Source organism: Pholcus phalangioides, unplaced genomic scaffold (genome assembly GCF_987345545.1).
Source record: "Pholcus phalangioides strain wild (caught in Gottingen) unplaced genomic scaffold, Ppha-v1.0 ptg000008l_1, whole genome shotgun sequence".
In the NCBI taxonomy this organism is placed as follows: Eukaryota; Metazoa; Arthropoda; class Arachnida; order Araneae; family Pholcidae; genus Pholcus; species Pholcus phalangioides.
In genome coordinates, this window is record NW_028301601.1 from 22,935,770 (window position 1) to 22,953,289 (window position 17,520).

General features: G+C 38.3%; 1 protein-coding gene across 2 annotated transcripts in view; it reads right to left on the reverse strand.

Moving 5' to 3' along the window:
* Positions 1 to 6,872, reverse strand: part of Ythdc1 (YTH domain containing 1) — a 46,677-nt gene extending 39,805 nt beyond the window's left edge. The window contains exons 1-3 of one of the 2 annotated variants that reach the window (XM_089234365.1): positions 6,713 to 6,872; positions 2,902 to 2,994; positions 557 to 822 (exon numbers count right to left, since the gene is read on the reverse strand). In XM_089234365.1, the coding sequence (XP_089090491.1) occupies positions 557 to 822; positions 2,902 to 2,994; positions 6,713 to 6,725 (372 nt within the window). In that variant the 5' untranslated portion in view covers positions 6,726 to 6,872. The remainder of the gene's footprint in view (positions 1 to 556; positions 823 to 2,901; positions 2,995 to 6,712) is intronic. The other variant, XM_089234366.1, reaches the window with a different exon arrangement.
* Positions 6,873 to 17,520: the final 10,648 nt, after the last annotated feature.

Consider the following 17,520-nt stretch of genomic DNA (forward strand, 5'->3'; position numbering starts at 1 on the left):
TTTTCCCACCACTGCTGATTATTTTTTCTCATACCCCCAGCAATACATGAACCACAGGTAGGAAACCACTGTCAGAGAGATCGGATGCTTAAAGCAGAGAACATAAAAGTAAAAAGGTGGTTGAGAGTCAGACCTTCCTTTGAAATCTGTGCAATCTGTTCAGTTTTTTTCATTGTTATATGTATTAGAATGTTTGTTAGCATATTGGTAGAGCTATATAAATTGTAAATTATGGTTTCTATGTACAGTAAAACCCCTCTCTTCCAAAAAACCGTGGGACAAAAAATTTGTTCATAAAAGGATGGCCATTAATCTCAGGGGTTATGCAGTAATATTTTCCCCTTGTATAATAAAAGTATGCATTTCGAACCCCTGATTAACGATCCCCCCTTTTATGGACTTTTTTTTTGTCCTGCCAGTGACTGCAAAAAAGAGGTTTCACTGTACTTTTTAAAAATTGTGCATGAATTTCTTACTTTTTTTAAAAAATCAAATATTCAACTTCTTTCCCATACAAAATGGTTGTGCATATATTCTTACGATTATTAATACTAACCTTAGTACTTGGGGATGAAGTTGAAGGCTTAACATTTTGCTTCAGAACGACTTGCCGAACAGCTGACGATTTCTCACTACTAGCAATAGCCTTGGGTATTACTCGTCTGCCACTGGCTCCAGCAGCTGCCTTTAGAACACTCACAGTTTTTGAAGCGACTTTAGGTGAGGTTTTGACAACTTTTTTCACATTGTTGACACTCGCTGGTGTTTTTGTGGTTGTGGATGATGATGGCCTAGGTTTTTCTTTCGCAGCCTGCTTTTGAACTAAAGAAAACAAGGTGAAAAAAAATTGAGGCTGGATATAAATAACAGAACTGAACAGTATATGAAAGATTCGAAGCGACATCTAACAACTTGATACACCTGGCATGACTGCATGACATGTATTTTATAGGAATGCATTATTTTTCAAATTAAAGATGAAAAAAAACTTTTCAAATTAAATTTTATCAAAATTTATGGGATCAGCAGTAATTGAAATGGCATCAAACTGATACAATTTACATTTTTGGAATTAAATCAATGGGAAAAAAATTTAGAAATAACACAATCTCGTGCATTCTACAAATGCAAACTTTCTGGTCATTATGTTTATCGCCAGCAGTGAAATCTCAGAGTGAAAGGGGTTGTAGGTCAGTTTAAAAAAAAGGGGGGGGGGGGTTAAAAAAATAATTTTTCATGGTAGAATAAAAATTGCAGAAAATTCTTGGTCACCAAAAAACAGGTTATGATCCATACTAAGAAATTAAGATTTTTTTTATACTGCATAAATTCCCTTTACTTTACACAATTAAATGCCTCAACAAAAATTGCATAAGAAATCGAATAAAGTGAATTGCATTTAACATGGGAAAGATAAGGATTGGGAGCTGGTTTTCTTCAGAAGGATTAAAAAAATTGAACCCAACAACAAAAGAACTTCTGATGAATTAATTATTCAAACTTACAGAAAGGAATCCTATGAATTAAGGCAATATGAATGATTTTTTTTTTCTGTAGTCACTATTTCCGATTGATTATAGTGAGTACAGATGTTTGCTTTCCTGAAGAGCCTGGCATGATAGGCTTTTTTTAATGAAACAGCCAAGATTTGGCTGACAAGCAGCATTTTTTGTCTCGTAAAAACTTTTGTAGCAAAGCCAAAGAATTTCTCATATTTCTTGCAACACTGAAAACTCTAGTTTCACTGGATCACTTTTTTCTCGATAAAATTTCTCACAGCATTGCCAATGTGTTACCAAACATTGTTCACCAGTGAGATCTGCAGAGTTGTATCTGAGAACTTCTCTCATATTGTCTCAGCTTATATCACAAAATCTAACATATTTCTTGGTCAAAGGAATTGACTATGTTATATATACAGATGTGCCAACTTTTGGAATCCAAAAATCTGGAGATTCTCCTGAGGGGGTACCCTCCCCGTCACTCATAGACTCAATCAAAAAAAAAAATTCTAAACAATTTCTTTAAAATCAATTAAAACAAAGTTTCATTATCCCCCACCCCCCAAGGCAGTTTCTGCATTGCCCCTGAGCAGAATATAATTTCATGTCAGTCTTTCTATGCTGAATAGAGAAATCACATCTACATAGTTTTCACAAAACATAAGTATTCCCTTTCATGGATGCTATCAGTGATTGATAATCTTGGGTATATGAACTCTTGAAAGCTTTATATAGCTTAAAGTTTTATATTTTCCTTCTGAAGACATATTTAATTAGAGGAAATAGTTTAAAAACATCAAAATACAAAGCTGCTCATGAGAAAAATCGTGTTTACAGCACAGCTGTTAATGGAATACAATAATGATTATACAGGAATTTCGTCAACCAAGGTCATGCCCCTGATAAATGATTGCTGATAAACGCAACATAAACAAAGTCACGTCTTTGCAAGTTGTTTAAACGCGGTCACCAAGACTTTTTTATGGGTGCTCGATAGAAATGACCACAGCTGTCCTCTATGGGTGTTTTTCCCTAATGACGACGGCAGTCATTTACGTCACGACAACATGAAAGCTCGCGTAAAATCTAATTTTCTGCCAAAATCTGGAAAGCAGGAGGAAGGATGAAAAATCCAGAGTCTCCCGCCTAAATCCGGAGAGTTGGCAGGTCTGTATATATATCTTCAATTTGCAAGTCTATTTCCAGGATTAAAGTTGAACTCCAAGCCGAATTTTTAAGGTTGGAATTCCTAAAATGAACATTTAAAAATTGTGTTATAGCGAAACCATGTAAAGCGAGGGATAATCGAACTGTAACTAGAATAGGCATGGTAAACATTTTTTTATTCTTCAAACATGCGATTCAAAAACCCAGATTTACTACATGATCTCAAACTGACCTGATTTTTTCTCTTGGCTATTCAACTCCGCTATCAACTCATCATCTTCACCAGTTTTCAGGATCTGGTCGAGTAAATTCATTTCCGATTCAGCTGCAACCAAGAAGTTGAGAAACATTCAAGCAAACTCTTTTTTGTTAAAAGTATTTCAGAACGAAAAAAGACAATCATCTCAAACCAAATAGAATTATACAAAATTCTATACAAAATATAAAATAGTAAAAAGTATTAGCCAATACAATGGAACCATGATACTAGCGATGCGAGATGAGAATATTCTCCGAGAATATAATTATAATTTAATTATTACAATAAGTAAGAATAGGCCTATTCTCCTGAATGTAAAATTGGAGAATCTAAAATATTCACTTTTCTTTTAAATAATCAATTTTTTTTACCAATTTTGTTCATATTATGAAATATAAATCAGTTTTCATTACCTAAAACATTTAAAACAAAACAATTTTTAGCATAATCACCCCCCCCCCCCCCCCCCACAATGACAACTTTTAGTTCGAGAATATTCTCAGAATATTCTCCTAGTCATGAATGAGAGGTTTTTAAAAATTTGGTTATGAAGATTTTAGAAACCTTAAGATTAACCTTAAAAAGTTATTTAAAATAATATAAATTTTCAGAAATTAGTTCAAAACAAAGAGTAAAACCGAAGTTGATTGACAAATGAAGCTATTCTTATACAATCACCTTCATTCTAAGATACAGAACCGTTGTTTTTCAATGTACATACACTTAAATTCTGTATCATATTTCTTTAAAAGTTGTGCAATTCAGCCATGTTGGTTTAATTTTCTTGCTTTCAAGCTTCAATATTATGGACAACAAACTTCAATATTCCCATTCAGTAGAGAGATGGGAACAAAGAATATTCTCTCAAAGGACTATTATTATTTAAACTATAGAATATTCTTATCAAAAATAATAAGAATTATTCTCAAGTTATTTATAGAGATTATTTATTATAATACATGTTAGTAAATATTCTTGAGAATACTCTCTGGAGGGATTATAAATAACTGAAGAATATTCTCCTCGATGAGAATATTCTCTGGAAGGAAGGACTATTTTATTAATAACTTGAGAATAATTATTATTTTTGATGAGAATATTCCCCAGTAATTTATGAAAGTAGTCCTTCCAGAGAATATTCTCCACAATATTATATATAAACTATATTATAAATAACAGTAGAATATTCTCATCGAGAATTTATAAGAATATTCTCAAGTTATTTATTATAGTAATGTCCTTCCAGAGAATATTCTCCTAAAGATTATTCTCAAGAATTTTACATCTCTACATGATACTTGATATAATGGTAAATCCTTCCACAGCAATATTTTTAAAAATCTTGTTTGAAAACCACTATAAATCTAACATTAAACTCTTCTCAATACACCCTTTTATAATAATATTTTTGAGATTTTGAAGCCACTACAACAATAACTTCTTATATTTCATTCAAAAAAAAAAAAAAAATCCTTCAATATATTTTTTAACTCATTCATTTTAATTCTTCTGAGGACATCTAATAATATTGGCATTTAGTACCACCTGATCATCGAAAGTGTTTGGTCAACGCTACAAAACTTTCGTAGTGTTAACCAAACACAAAGTTTTTGGTCTCACTAGCTACTTTTTGTATGATACATCAAACATTACAATAAACCTCTTTACAGGGCAATATATACATCAGAAGTTTATCAATTAAAGATTTTTGCGGTATAAATACTCAAAAGCAATTTCTTTGGTGGCAACAGCAACACCTATTTAGAAAAGATGCCAACAGCAGCTCGATATTTTTTGTCCTGCAGAGAAAGAATATTGTTGTAGCAAGATTTCACTGTAATTATTACCTTTTTAGCCTTCCTGAATCCCATCACGGAGTTTTACTTAAATTCATATTTTGCAAGAGGATGACATTACTATATTGCTAATTCACGTATTATCAATCACGTATTGATTTATTGTGTTTATCAACCCCTCCCTTTTCCAGGGTCACCAGATTTGAAAACTGGGGAAAAAAAACACCAGCATGCGCACCTTTATTGACATCACTTTTTCCACTATACACAATAAAACCAACCACAAAATTTTTCAACTAAAACAAAACTGCTACAAAAAAAGCAAAAACACAAAAAAATGGCTATCGGTCAACAAATGAGGAAAAAAATAACAAAAAAACTCATATCAGTGAAAATATGTGGTTTCAGAATGGGAAAAAATACTTTTTCTTAAAAAAAAAAAAATTAGATCCTGAAAAAGAGGCGAAAAGGTAAATTTTCTGAAACGTAGCAGGATGCTCGAAATAACATTAAAAAAAGAAGACGTCTGGTAATCCTACTTCCCCAAGCTCAGAAATTCATTTTCCTCAATGCCCTTCTTCCCGAGCGATCCCATAGGATTCCATGTTATAGTTATTATCACTTCCCCTGGTTCAGTTCTTCTGTTTTGGAAAACAATGATTTAAGGCATAATTGGATACAGGCTTCTCGAACAGGGTGGGGAATCCCTGAAGGTGTGTAGAGTGAAACCCCCCAACTTATGTCAATACAAGTTTTTCATTGAATGGAAGTGGATGATTTCCCCCCCCCCCACCCACACATTATGCACCAATAACTTAGAGATGGTTCAAATAATCTTTTTTCGGTTTGTTTCCGTTTTTATTAAAATGTTCGATATTTAGCTCATTTTACTGTTAATATATACCAAGTCAAGAGAATTATTCTAGTTTGCTATTATGCATGGTTAATTGCAAGGCTGCAACTAGGGGGAGCAGGTGAGTCTGGCCCAGGCACTAGACCAAAGGAGAGAGCACAAACTTTATTTTATTTAACTTCTCTTTCAACATTACAAGGGGCGCCAAAACGTGTGCCTGTCCCGACTGACCAAGCATCTAAGCTGCCCTAGTTAGTTGTGGTTATTGTATTTAACCATTGTTTTATTTTCAACCTTGATTTCACATTATTTTAGCAAATTTTTTTTATGCGCCATAAATTTCTGACTTGATACAAGGTGGGATACATTTTGCTGGAAAGACTGTTCTACATGCCCCAGTAGGAAATCGAACCACTGTTCCCCAAATAGCCTGGATGCCTACACAACACACTACAAAAAACAGACATATTCACCCACCCACAAAGCATATATGAATGCCAAACCATGCTGTGCAAGGGACAGCTTACTAACCCAGCAATTAGCCCCCAGATGGCACGCCCAATCCAGCCCAGGAGCATCTAGAATTCCCCATTCATCTCCGCATCCCATCTAGTCAATTGTACTTCATATTAATGGGGGTGGGCTGGGGTGAGTGCTCTTATATGAAATCCATAATTAAAATAACTAACAGATCTACAAAAATGCTATTATTTTACAAACCACAGACTAATGGCAATACTATCACAAAAATTAGAACTTTGCCTGGTTTTAATTTATACGAAAATCGACATTTTTTTTATAAGACAAATGAAACATATGTTAGAAATACAGTGAAACCTCGATATAACGATACTATGCGGACCAAGAAAAGAATATCATTATAGTGAGAATATCCTGATATCTAGGGGCAGCAGTTTAATAATGTTTAGGCATTTCCAAACAATACTTGAAAAAAAATATCGTTGTACAGGGATTAACCGTTACATCGAGTGTCGTTGTAGCGAAGTTTCACCGTAGTTTATTTTTCCTCAACCTTTTTTCTTTAAATTGATTAATGAAAATGAAATCGGTTATAACAAGAGAGAGCTCATCAATATCGATGAATGTAAAGTGAAAAGTAAACCACGTGTCTCACCTTTGCCATCCATTCCAGCCGCGAAGTCGTTTATTAGTCAACTAACACAGGACTGTTGACTGGAAATTAGTAGTTAATTTTAATTACAAAAATGTCTTAATCACAAAAACCACCGTAGAAAAGTTACATGACCTGTGAAGCCAATTATGACGTAGGGAACGATTGTGATAACTTCAGAAGTCGGTATCGATGAAAAGTTACTGTTGAACTGAATGAAAACTTGACCATATGTTTTGAGCCAGGAACGGGACATTCAGTTAATAACAGTTTCAGATAGAATCACTTGACATAAAACACTCAATATTTGGTTTATGAACTCATCATTATTATGATTTGGATTGAATTGTATATCAAATTCAGACCATTTGGAACAAAATGACACTGAACTGAAATGACTTTCAACGGGACGTCTAGTCAATTGTAGATTATGAATGAACTAAGAAAAAATAAAATGGCATTTTAGTCATTTCACTGAAACAAATTCGCGCTTGGGTTAATAAATTCATATAATTTAAATTAGTTTCTTTAAAAAATTCGATGTATAAACATTTTTACGAGAAAGATGGTACGGTCGAATGATATCCGACTCATGTGGGGGGCCATTCAAGTATTGCGTAAGCAGATTTTTAGCCATTTTTGTGGCCCCCCCCCTTGTCAGCAAAAATCAGCAAAACACTGGGCCCCCCCCTCCCCCTCTTGTCAGCAAAATTTCGTCAGCAGCTTAGAATATTTCATATCTTCAAAAAAGGTGGTTGATGACGTAAGCAACCTTCAAACCCCCACCCTATAGCCACTAGAATAAGGGCCATCTTATCTAGTCGCCTTATCCCTCCCCATTGTCATCAAAAGTCAGCAAATCCAACCCCCCCCCCCTCGATGCTGGCGTAATGTGACCCGTACAGATTCCCAGGACATTCTGGCACTCCACGTAATTTTAGGCATTTCTATTTTTTTTTCAAGTTTTTTTCCTGTTTTATTTTCGATGAAAACTACTTTAATTTCTATTCTTTTTCGAAATCAAGGATGAAAATCAATTTCCCAACTTTTATAAATTATATTGTGATTATGATAAGGGATTACGTCAGCATCGATGGGTGGGGGGGGGGGGGGTTCGGGCAGCACCTTTTGCTCTAGAAGAGCGGTTCTCAACCGGTGCTCCTTGTGCACTCTACAGGGGCTCTGCGGCCACTCGAGAATAATTAAAAAAACAGTAAAATTTAAAAAAAGTAATTATAAATATTTTTAAATAGTAAAAATAAATCAGTAACGTTGACGAATAATTAAAAAATTGGCCTACGGACTCCGCCATAGAATATATTGGACTCCGCCATAGAATTTTTTTACTAGAAAGGGCTCCACGAGTCAGTAAAGGTTGAGAACCTTTACTCATAGGAAATGCTCACCTAATGATTTGTATGAAAAATGCTCCGAAAAAAAGTTCACCAAATCCTATTATTCCGAGCCCCCTCCCCTCGGGTGAACCCTGGCCCATAAAAGGGCTGGGGGCAACCAGAGTACTGTCTCTAGCAAATGGGGGGGGGGGGGTTTACAAAAAAATATACACTTTTTTTTTTGCATGATACTAAATCTTTTCAAGAGGCCCCCCCAAGAAAGTCTGCCCCGGGGCCCCGAGTAGGCACGCTACGTCCCTGGGTAGACCCCCCCCCCCTCCCATATGCTCCTTCTCACAAGCAGGGTCGCAACAGGGTCGAGGCTTGGTCAGCCGAGCAAGGTCACATTTTGGCGAACTTTGTGATGTTTGGTGCCCCTGGCACTTGTTCCCCCCCCCCCACACTAGTTGCGGCCCTTCCCACACGAGTAGGCAGGACTGCAATTAAATGCTTAGTCAGCCGAGGCAAGGACGCATTTTGGTGCCCACCCCCGCTGATCCGACGCCAAGGTCACAAGATACGCTTGATGATCCAATGCACCTACACAGGAAGTTGCTTCTCCGACACATCGCCATGGATCCGCTTGCCTTCACTCCATTCGAAGCTGAAGATTTCTGCCACGGCTTTATTCGCAGCTAAAGATATCTATCTCGGCTTCATTAGCAGCTGAAGACATGGACCCCACGTCCTGTAGCGGGGCCTCTAGGCTGGGATATTTTGTGGGCCCCTTCTGTGGTTAATTTATAGCGTGGAAAAGCAAAAAATGATGAGAAACGTCTCGGGCGCCAGGGTTAGAGCCCTGTTAGCCCCTCCCATGTGGGGGCTATGGCTGAAGATCTCTGCCTTCATTCCATTCGCAGCTGAAGATGTCTGCCTTAGCTCTATTCGCCACTGAAGATCTCTGCATCGGCTTTATTCGCAGATGAAGATGGCTCTTCTGTCTCCACTCATTTCGGAGCTGAATATTTCTGCCTCCACTCATTTCGCAGTTTAAGCGAAATGAGCTTCTTTCCCAGCTTAATATTTCTGCCTCTGCTCCATTCGCAGCAGCTGAAGATGTCTGCCCTTGTTCAGGAACGGATCCGGGGGGGGGGGGCGCAATAAGTAAGAACCGAATAATATTGGAAAATTTTCCTGTCCCGTAAAATACGAGACGATCCAACGAACTTACACAATTCACTTCTCCCAACACATCGACCACCCGGCGGTGCCCCATACTGCCGCGTAGGTCGCACGGCCAAAGAACCGTCCCTGGTTAAGAGTACCGATAATGGTTTCCTCTCTCTCTCTCTCTCTGCTTCCACATTACAAGAGGGTGCCAAAATGCTGGCTTGACACAGCTGACCAAACCTCTAGTTGTGGCCCCGGGTCTACGATTGTCTTACGGTGGCCTTGATGTACAAATGGGTAGGGGCAGAAAAGAGAAAGGAATCTCTGCCAGTGCGGGATCTATTTTTGGTGCCTCCGATGACGTTTCTCAGCTCAACAATTTTTTTTTTACCTTCCAACTCGGATTTGGCACCCTTTCCTTGAGAGGTGCCCCATGTGACACAGGTCGCACGTCCTCTGCGGGGGCTGAGAGGCTTCATCCTAGTTTCTTATAATTTTTGTTTTTTCATACTTTATTACACAATTCTTTATCGAGGGACCAGTGAAAAATCTGGCCTCTAAGGCCCCAACAAAGATTCCAGAAAAGCGACCCCTGCTGCAGGACGTGGGTGCGCTGAATGCATCCAGTCTTCCCGACTAGGCCAGTACGTTCTCTAGATATTGTATCTAGGAAGTAATTAGTCCCGTATATACCGGGTGATTCGAAACGTTACGTCGTCCACCGATAGCAGTTTTTTTTTTTTTTTGCCTTGCAGCATTTGCAGCGAATTCACAATGGCACTAACAATTTCAAGGGAATTAGAATTAATTTAATACTCCAGAATACTTTTACATTAATTTTTAAAAATATTGTTGGTGCTGCTACTTACTTTCAAAATCAGAAGTGCCTTATGTGGTGATAAAGCCGGGTTTTCCCAGTAGCAGGTTTCCTGTGCCGCGCGCAACGTGATTCGCCCAGCGCGACACGCCGTCCACTCACCAGTAAGAAAAGCAGCATGACTGTTTTCCTACAGAGCGCAATACGCCTGACGACAGCGTTTTACGTCGGGCGTGATTGGCCGACTGCTTCTGGAGGAGTCAAATGCGTCGTGCGCCGCGGTTTTGCCGATAGTCTCTTCACTCTTGTGTGTTTTCTTTTCCTTCCCTTCAAACCGGAGCATGCAGACGACAGAGTAGCTGATGCCAAAGCCATATACTTTATATAGCCGCCCTGATCTGATGCGCCTCGCTAGGAAAACACAAACGCGTAGCGTGATTATGTAACACGTTTCTGTCGGCGCGAAATAGTCTAATTCGGTTCACGCTGCGCAACAAACCTATTCCTAGGAAAACCCGGCTTAAGGAAGCTCAGGTATAAAAACTAAATTCTTCATTCACCTTTGCTCCTTATAAACTGACCTGAAAGATGAAACTTCCAGTTCAGTAATTTTTTCGAGAGCCACGAAGACATCCAAAACGAAGGAGCTCCACACAAGCAGACGACAGGCAAGATCATAAAAAGTTAATTTTCAACACTCCCCTTTATAGTAATGTGCTGCCATCTAATCTCAAATTTGAAAGTTACTCATGTGGGAATGATGAAGTTTAAAAAAAAAAACTATATTATTTATTCCGCGCAGTTCCTTATAAACAGAGCTTATAAACTGAACTGGAAATTCAAACTGAAAGTTCGGTTATTTTATTTGAGCATAAGGAGACGTCCAAAACAAAGAGCCTCTCTTAATGAGCAGACGACAGACAAGAAGTCGGTTTGTTCGGTTCCCTACAAGCTTAGCTCACAAACAGAACTGGAAGTTCGAACTGTCAGTTCAGTAATTTTTTCAGGACACAAGGAGACGCCCAAAACAAGTAACCTGGAGCAGACGACAGAGCTTCTGGGGCTTGCATCGAGCTTATATTACATCCAGCCACCGCGACATCACGCAAGGAAATCGCGTGACTCGATGAAAACAAAGTTTCCGGCTGGTAATTTGTCAATAGAAATGTACAGTTCGGTCTCTAAAATATTGGGTTTTGAAAACCCAAGATTTTAAAAAAAGGATAGAGAGAGAGAAATTCATCTAGAGATGGAAAAAGTTTAAATTATTTATTTATATATACTGGAATAATTTCTTAACATCATAATAATTTCTTAACATCATAATAATTTCTTAACATCATAATAATTTCTTAACATTCTTGGAATAATTTACATAATAATTTTTTAACATTCTTGGAATAATTTACATAATAACATCAATTCTTGAATTTTCCTTCATCAAATCTGGATTTTCCTTCATTAATGCTGAAATTATCTTTTACATTAATTCTAGAATATTTTATTTCATTAATGCTAAGATTATCTTTCATTAATTCTGGAATTATCTCATTGATGCTGAAATTATTCATTCATTTATTGTTTTAAATTCCTGTGGATGCCATAGGAAAATATAACGGGGATTGTATGTGTTTTCCCCGAGTTACGTGACACCGTTCTCAGCACTGCCAAGGCGGAGACCGCTGACGTCATACCCTCTCCAGTAATATAAGCCAGCTGGAAGCTTGATTTATATACTGTTGGTGCTGCATCTGATCTCGAAATTTCAGGCAACTCATGCATGATGAAAATAGAGAGAGAGAGAGAGAGGGAGGGAGTTCTTTGTTAATTTTTAGCATAAAATTTTTTTGAGACGAAAATTTTGGTAACAAAATTCGTACATTTGCAATAATCGATTTTATGTAGAAAAAAATAATTATTTCTTTCCACAAAAAAAAATCGGACGATATGGATGATCGAACAAATAAGTGAAAACACAGATTATGTGGTCTTCAGATAGGGTTACCAGATTCAAAACTGAAAAAGGAGGACGCCTGGTGCGTACCTTAGTCAGTGCCGTCTTAACGCATGCCTTCCCCACCCAGGGCCGTGCCCAAAGGGCCTCAAGAGAAGAGGTGCCTCAAAAAAACGAGACGTAGTTGAATTTTTCTGCTAGGGCGTCCAAAAAATCCCTTGGCTCGGGAGCCCATGATGCTATCACGACGATCCTGCCTGTCAGCCCCACCCTTGCGGGGGTCATGGAATTCCAGTACTTAATTCCTTTACTTTTATTAATTTACATTAATTAAACAGAAACAGCAATAGAAAATTCGAAAAATGATCAAAGTTATCGAATTGCAACGTATATTTGATAAAGAGATGATGAAGCGCTTTAAAAGTATAACGAAAATTTATGTCTGTTCAATATGGTTCGAGCCACGATGAAGTCTCAGCAGGTGGACCACGCCAATTATTAGTAATAATTTATGAATTTTGTAAAATTAATTTAAATGCCATTCCTTCTCAATGCATCGTGTTTGATTACGATCCAGCCTAACAATGCGTTCCTGAAATAATGAAAAAATGAGTGTAATAAAATGCGTTCTTTTTGTGAAAAAAAATTTCCCTTTCAAGATTTACGTTCGTAACTCGAAAAGTTTGTAAGTCGGGGAGCAAGTACATAATAGTTTTTAGAGGGGGGCCGCAAAAATTTTTTTGCATTGAGCCACGAAAGTCCGGACCTGTCTCCGATTTTTGAATTTAAATATCTCGGGGAATAATGCAGTTAAAAACATGTTATTTGTTAATTGGGCTTAGAGAAAGAGGGCTTAGAGAAAGAGCACCAACTGTCTAATTGGAAGTTAGAGGACGGGGGAGGGATCGTATAAAAATTAACTTTTTTTATTTCGTGTATACCGTATTTTCATCTTCAAAACTCGTACAAGGTGATTTCTGGTCACATTTTGTGAGAATTTTTAAAATTAGAATCATACTACTGCGACGAACGGTTGATGAGATAAAGGCTGTAACAACACTTCAAGGAGAAACCATTGAATGATAGAATGGAAATAATATTAACAATAGGCAGGGCCGCAAGTAGTAGGGGGAGCAGCCGGGTCTAGTGCCCCGGGCGCATCACAAAAAGGGGCGCAAATTTAACCATTTAACCTATCCTTCAGCATTACGAGGGGGTGCTTAAATGAGTGGTTGCCCCGGCTAACTAAGTATCCAGTTGTGGTCCCGATTTTCAAGAGTAAATATGGAAATTGGTAGGTAGGAATTTTTAGCTAGGTAGTAGTGCCTCTCTATCGCTTTGTATGTAGGCGTATGATAATGTTAAGTCAACCTTGGGCGTACATTATGAAAATTGTGAAAAGCTGATCATAAAACTCAGCAAAATAATGTGAAGTCTAGTTTGCAATATTATTAGTTTCTCATCGTTTGTGATAATGATCTTCAACTACACAATCAAGTGTTCTTAAAATTTTAGGATCTTCTGTCGGATGATCGATGTTGAAAAAAAAATTGTACATTTAAAAAAAATACCATTTTTGATATCTTTCCGTGGCGCCCCTTTTGTACTGATGCCCTAAATGTGCTTATTTTGCTTCATGGTTAATCCGGCCTTGATCGCACTCGTGGCTACTAGGTTCCTCGCCAACCTATTTTGATGAATGTCGCAACGCGTTGGGGTCTTGATGAGTGCCCATTCAGTTCTTTGAAGTGTTTTTTTTTTGTATTAGGCTATTCTGGGAAGCTGCGGACAAGCAATGACGAGGGCGTCTAAAGTTTGGGAAACACTGGATTAATTGGAAGTGGGATATACGTGTCATGAGTCAACAAACACACCGCGGTCATAATTTTGTTCAGGGAATAATTTCTCCGATTCAGCACATCACTGTATATGCATAATGATGAGACATACAGTGATTCAAAAGATTGAGAAACTGCACCATGAAAAAAGACAATATTCTGAGAAAGTTGCATTTTGTACACAAAATTATGCATTATCAACATATACTATAGTACAGTACATTACCATTCAATATAGTTGAATGTAATTTCCTCTCATTTTATGTATTTCAGAGCGATATTGACCCAAGATTAAAGGGTTTTTCATTTCACCCCTTTAGGAAAACCCCACTAAAGGAGTTCTGGAGAGATTGAGAGAAGAGATCTTGAGTTTTTTAGGGCTGAAACTGTTTTCCAAATTTTCCGGTAGTCTTTGACACTGCCCTATACACAAGCTAGTAGCTGTTGCAAAGGCATCTACTGATAGCGTGGGATTTCTAGGCACTCCAAGTCTAGATCATTGATCATTTTTGTCTCACCACGGCTATTTTCTGCTCGCGAGGGCTAATTAGACCAAGACCTTCAATTTAGTGCCGGTTCCGAACGGCAGGCTTGTTTCTTATACTCATCGAGAGGTCGGTGGGCTAACCCCTCGATGAGGGACTCCCTGCGGTAGCAATTTTTTCTGCGGTCTCGTCGCCGTTTTCGTTGCACCCCTGTGTCAGGAAAGTTTTCTGACAAGGACGAACCGGGTATCGAACTTGCGACACCTCTAACTATCCTTTGGTACTTTAGGCGTGTATCTTATCGACCTGAGCTACTGCGCCCCTCTCCAAGTCTAGCCACGTTTCCTACACATAAGGTGGTATTTCTAGGAGTTCGAGCTCTATCTAAAGCGCCCGAAGAAAATGCGATACTTCTTGGAGCTTGAATAGTAAGTTCAATAATCTCTCCACAACAGGTTCCCGCGCTTGATTTCTTCAGAAGGCACCTCAAAGCTCTTGGTGGCTCTTCACAACAGAACGAGCATTTAGTGAACGCCATATTCTCAGAACTGAGGCAACTATGAAAGATATTTCTAGGAGTTCTACCGAGAACGACCAATAGCGGGGGAAGTTACAGCAAGAAGTGGGCAAAATTTTGTCCTTTAATAAATGCGGGAACAGGGACTGCTCTGAACATGCTTTCAGATGAAGAGCTTGAGAGCAATTTTAAAAAATGGTGATGAAAACCTTCACTTTTTTCTCTTTCTTCTCTCAAACTCGTACAAAACCGAACACTGCGAAACTGCTTTTTGTCACATTTTTTTTTGGAGATCAAAAGTCATTTAAGAGAATATGCGCCAACGCAAGCAAAATTTTGATTGGGGGAGCAATCACTCCTCAGCTCCTCCCCCCCCCCCCCGGCTATGCCACTGTTCATCCTATTGATAAGTCCTCTATGGAACCACTTTAGTGATCTCTAAATGCCCGCTGATCCTTCAAGTAATCTGGGAATGTGTCCGGGCCGCTCAAGTGTTCTAGAAATGTGTATATGGCCCGCTACACATTCTGCCTAAAGTGTTCTGGAACTGTGCCGTGGGTCACTCAAGTGATCTGTAAATGTGTCGCTTAGTTCATTTTTTACAAAATTCGGTTTGAGGTGGTGGGCCACATCAGATAATCCCGAGCATGGCCCCCACATCCTGGAGCGGGGCTTCTAGGCTGGGATCTTTTGAGAGCCCCCCGGTCAGACTTTTCACGGGCCCCTTCTGTAGTTAATTTATAGTGTGAAAAAGCAAAAAATTATGAGAAATGTCCCGGGCCCCAGGACCAGAGCCCCGTCAGCCCCCCGCCCTTTGTGGGGGCCATGATCCCGAGGGCCACATTTGGCCCGTGGGCCATAAATTTAGCATTTGTGGCTTAGAGGGTGGGTCGCAATGAATTTCTCAAAGAGAGATTTTGTGTTCTTAGCCTCCAAATAGCATTGAAATTAACAGAAATTGATTATACAGTAATAACGCACACACACACACACACACACACACACACACACACACACACACACACACACACACATATATATATATATATATAAATATGTGATAATATTCTTAAATTTAATATTTCACATTTAAAATTGTCCTTTGTTCTTGGCTATTGTCTCGGAGCAGGTGTTCGATGGCCCCGTCCCCACGGTCTTACTCCTCTCCGATGCATACCTCTCCAAGTTGCAGCTGCCCCTTTCAGCCAATCACAGTTAATTAATCCACCTGCCTCTCGTACGCCTACACTTCCACATCTATTCTTTATCGAGATATGTACGTTATGTAATACACTTTTATGACAGTCATCATGGAATAAAGTCATCCACACCACTTGCTGTTCCTGATATCGCTTTCTTTTGCTTCAACTAAAGGCCCGTTTACACGAGACAAGCGCTTTAGTGGGCAACTTAATTTTAACTTACCGATTCTTCTTGAAAGTGTCCACACGTATAAGTGGCAAGTAGATGCTCATTGGATAATTTTTACGGAGGCGAGCGCAGTTAGCGCATGCGCGCTTCAGTCTACTCAAATCCACGGAGAGAGACAGACGCACAACGCGCGGGAGTATAATAGTAATAATTTTTTATTTATCTGGCATTCAGAGAGGTGCTTTTTTTAAAGCTCATAGCTTTCGTAACGATGGATGAAGATGATCAGGTAGAACTTACGAATACTGTGATCAGAGCCACATTATATGATATTTTTTTTAAAGAATATAAATTTATTCAATAAAAAAGGGGAAACTTTTTTCTCACTTGCACGAGAGCAACACACTGAGCAAGAAGTAGGTCACGCAAGGGAAACATTTCGCTTGTCCCCTTTTTTCGCCTCTGCACCCACGTAAGGGGGGGCGAGAGATGACGCCACAGGGGAAAAAAGAATACACAACATATTATAAACTTATGTAAGTCATCGAGAAGAAATATAAGATTTCTCTATTTCTCGTCCAAGTTGTAAATATCGATTATATGATATTTTAATCGAAGTTGAAGAGGAGATAAATTATGAAAGCCGAAAATACTGGAGAAGATTCTTGGCATTCGTAGGAAATTCTAAGGGTTAAATATTAAATAATAAAAATTCATTAAACAAAAATTATTTCCAAATTTTCGAAATCATTATTGTTTTTTAATTTAATCTATAGAGATGACATCTTTATGTTAAATATTTGATCATGTATTTTTACAACAGATGGCAGCAAATTCGTTCTGGACGAGAGAAATATTTGAAACCCCCCTCTAGTTTTTAATATATAAATTCTTCCCATCCCGATATATATTTTTGAATCTTCAATTTTTTTTCACTCCTGACATCACGTCGACAGAATATTCTATAGCTTTTTCCAACATCGAATAATTTTTAGCTTATTTGTTAAGGTAATTTTCATTTCTATAGTTCAACAAACATTCATGGCGAAGATATTTTTCAACAAACTTGAAGGTTGTGTCCTCTGGCCACCTCACCATCAAATATTTCCGCGGAATTCTAGCGAAAATTCAGGAGACGACGGAGTATGAACAGGTTCACGCTTGAGATCAAAATAAACCCCTCCGTGAGAGAGCAAAATGACCCCTCCAGCGCGGCAGGTCACGCCCACTGGCGCATGCGCATACGTCTACTTAACCGGAAAAAATAGAACCGTTCTTATCTGACTTACCAACTAAATCACTTCTGCACTTGCGCACTTGTCAAC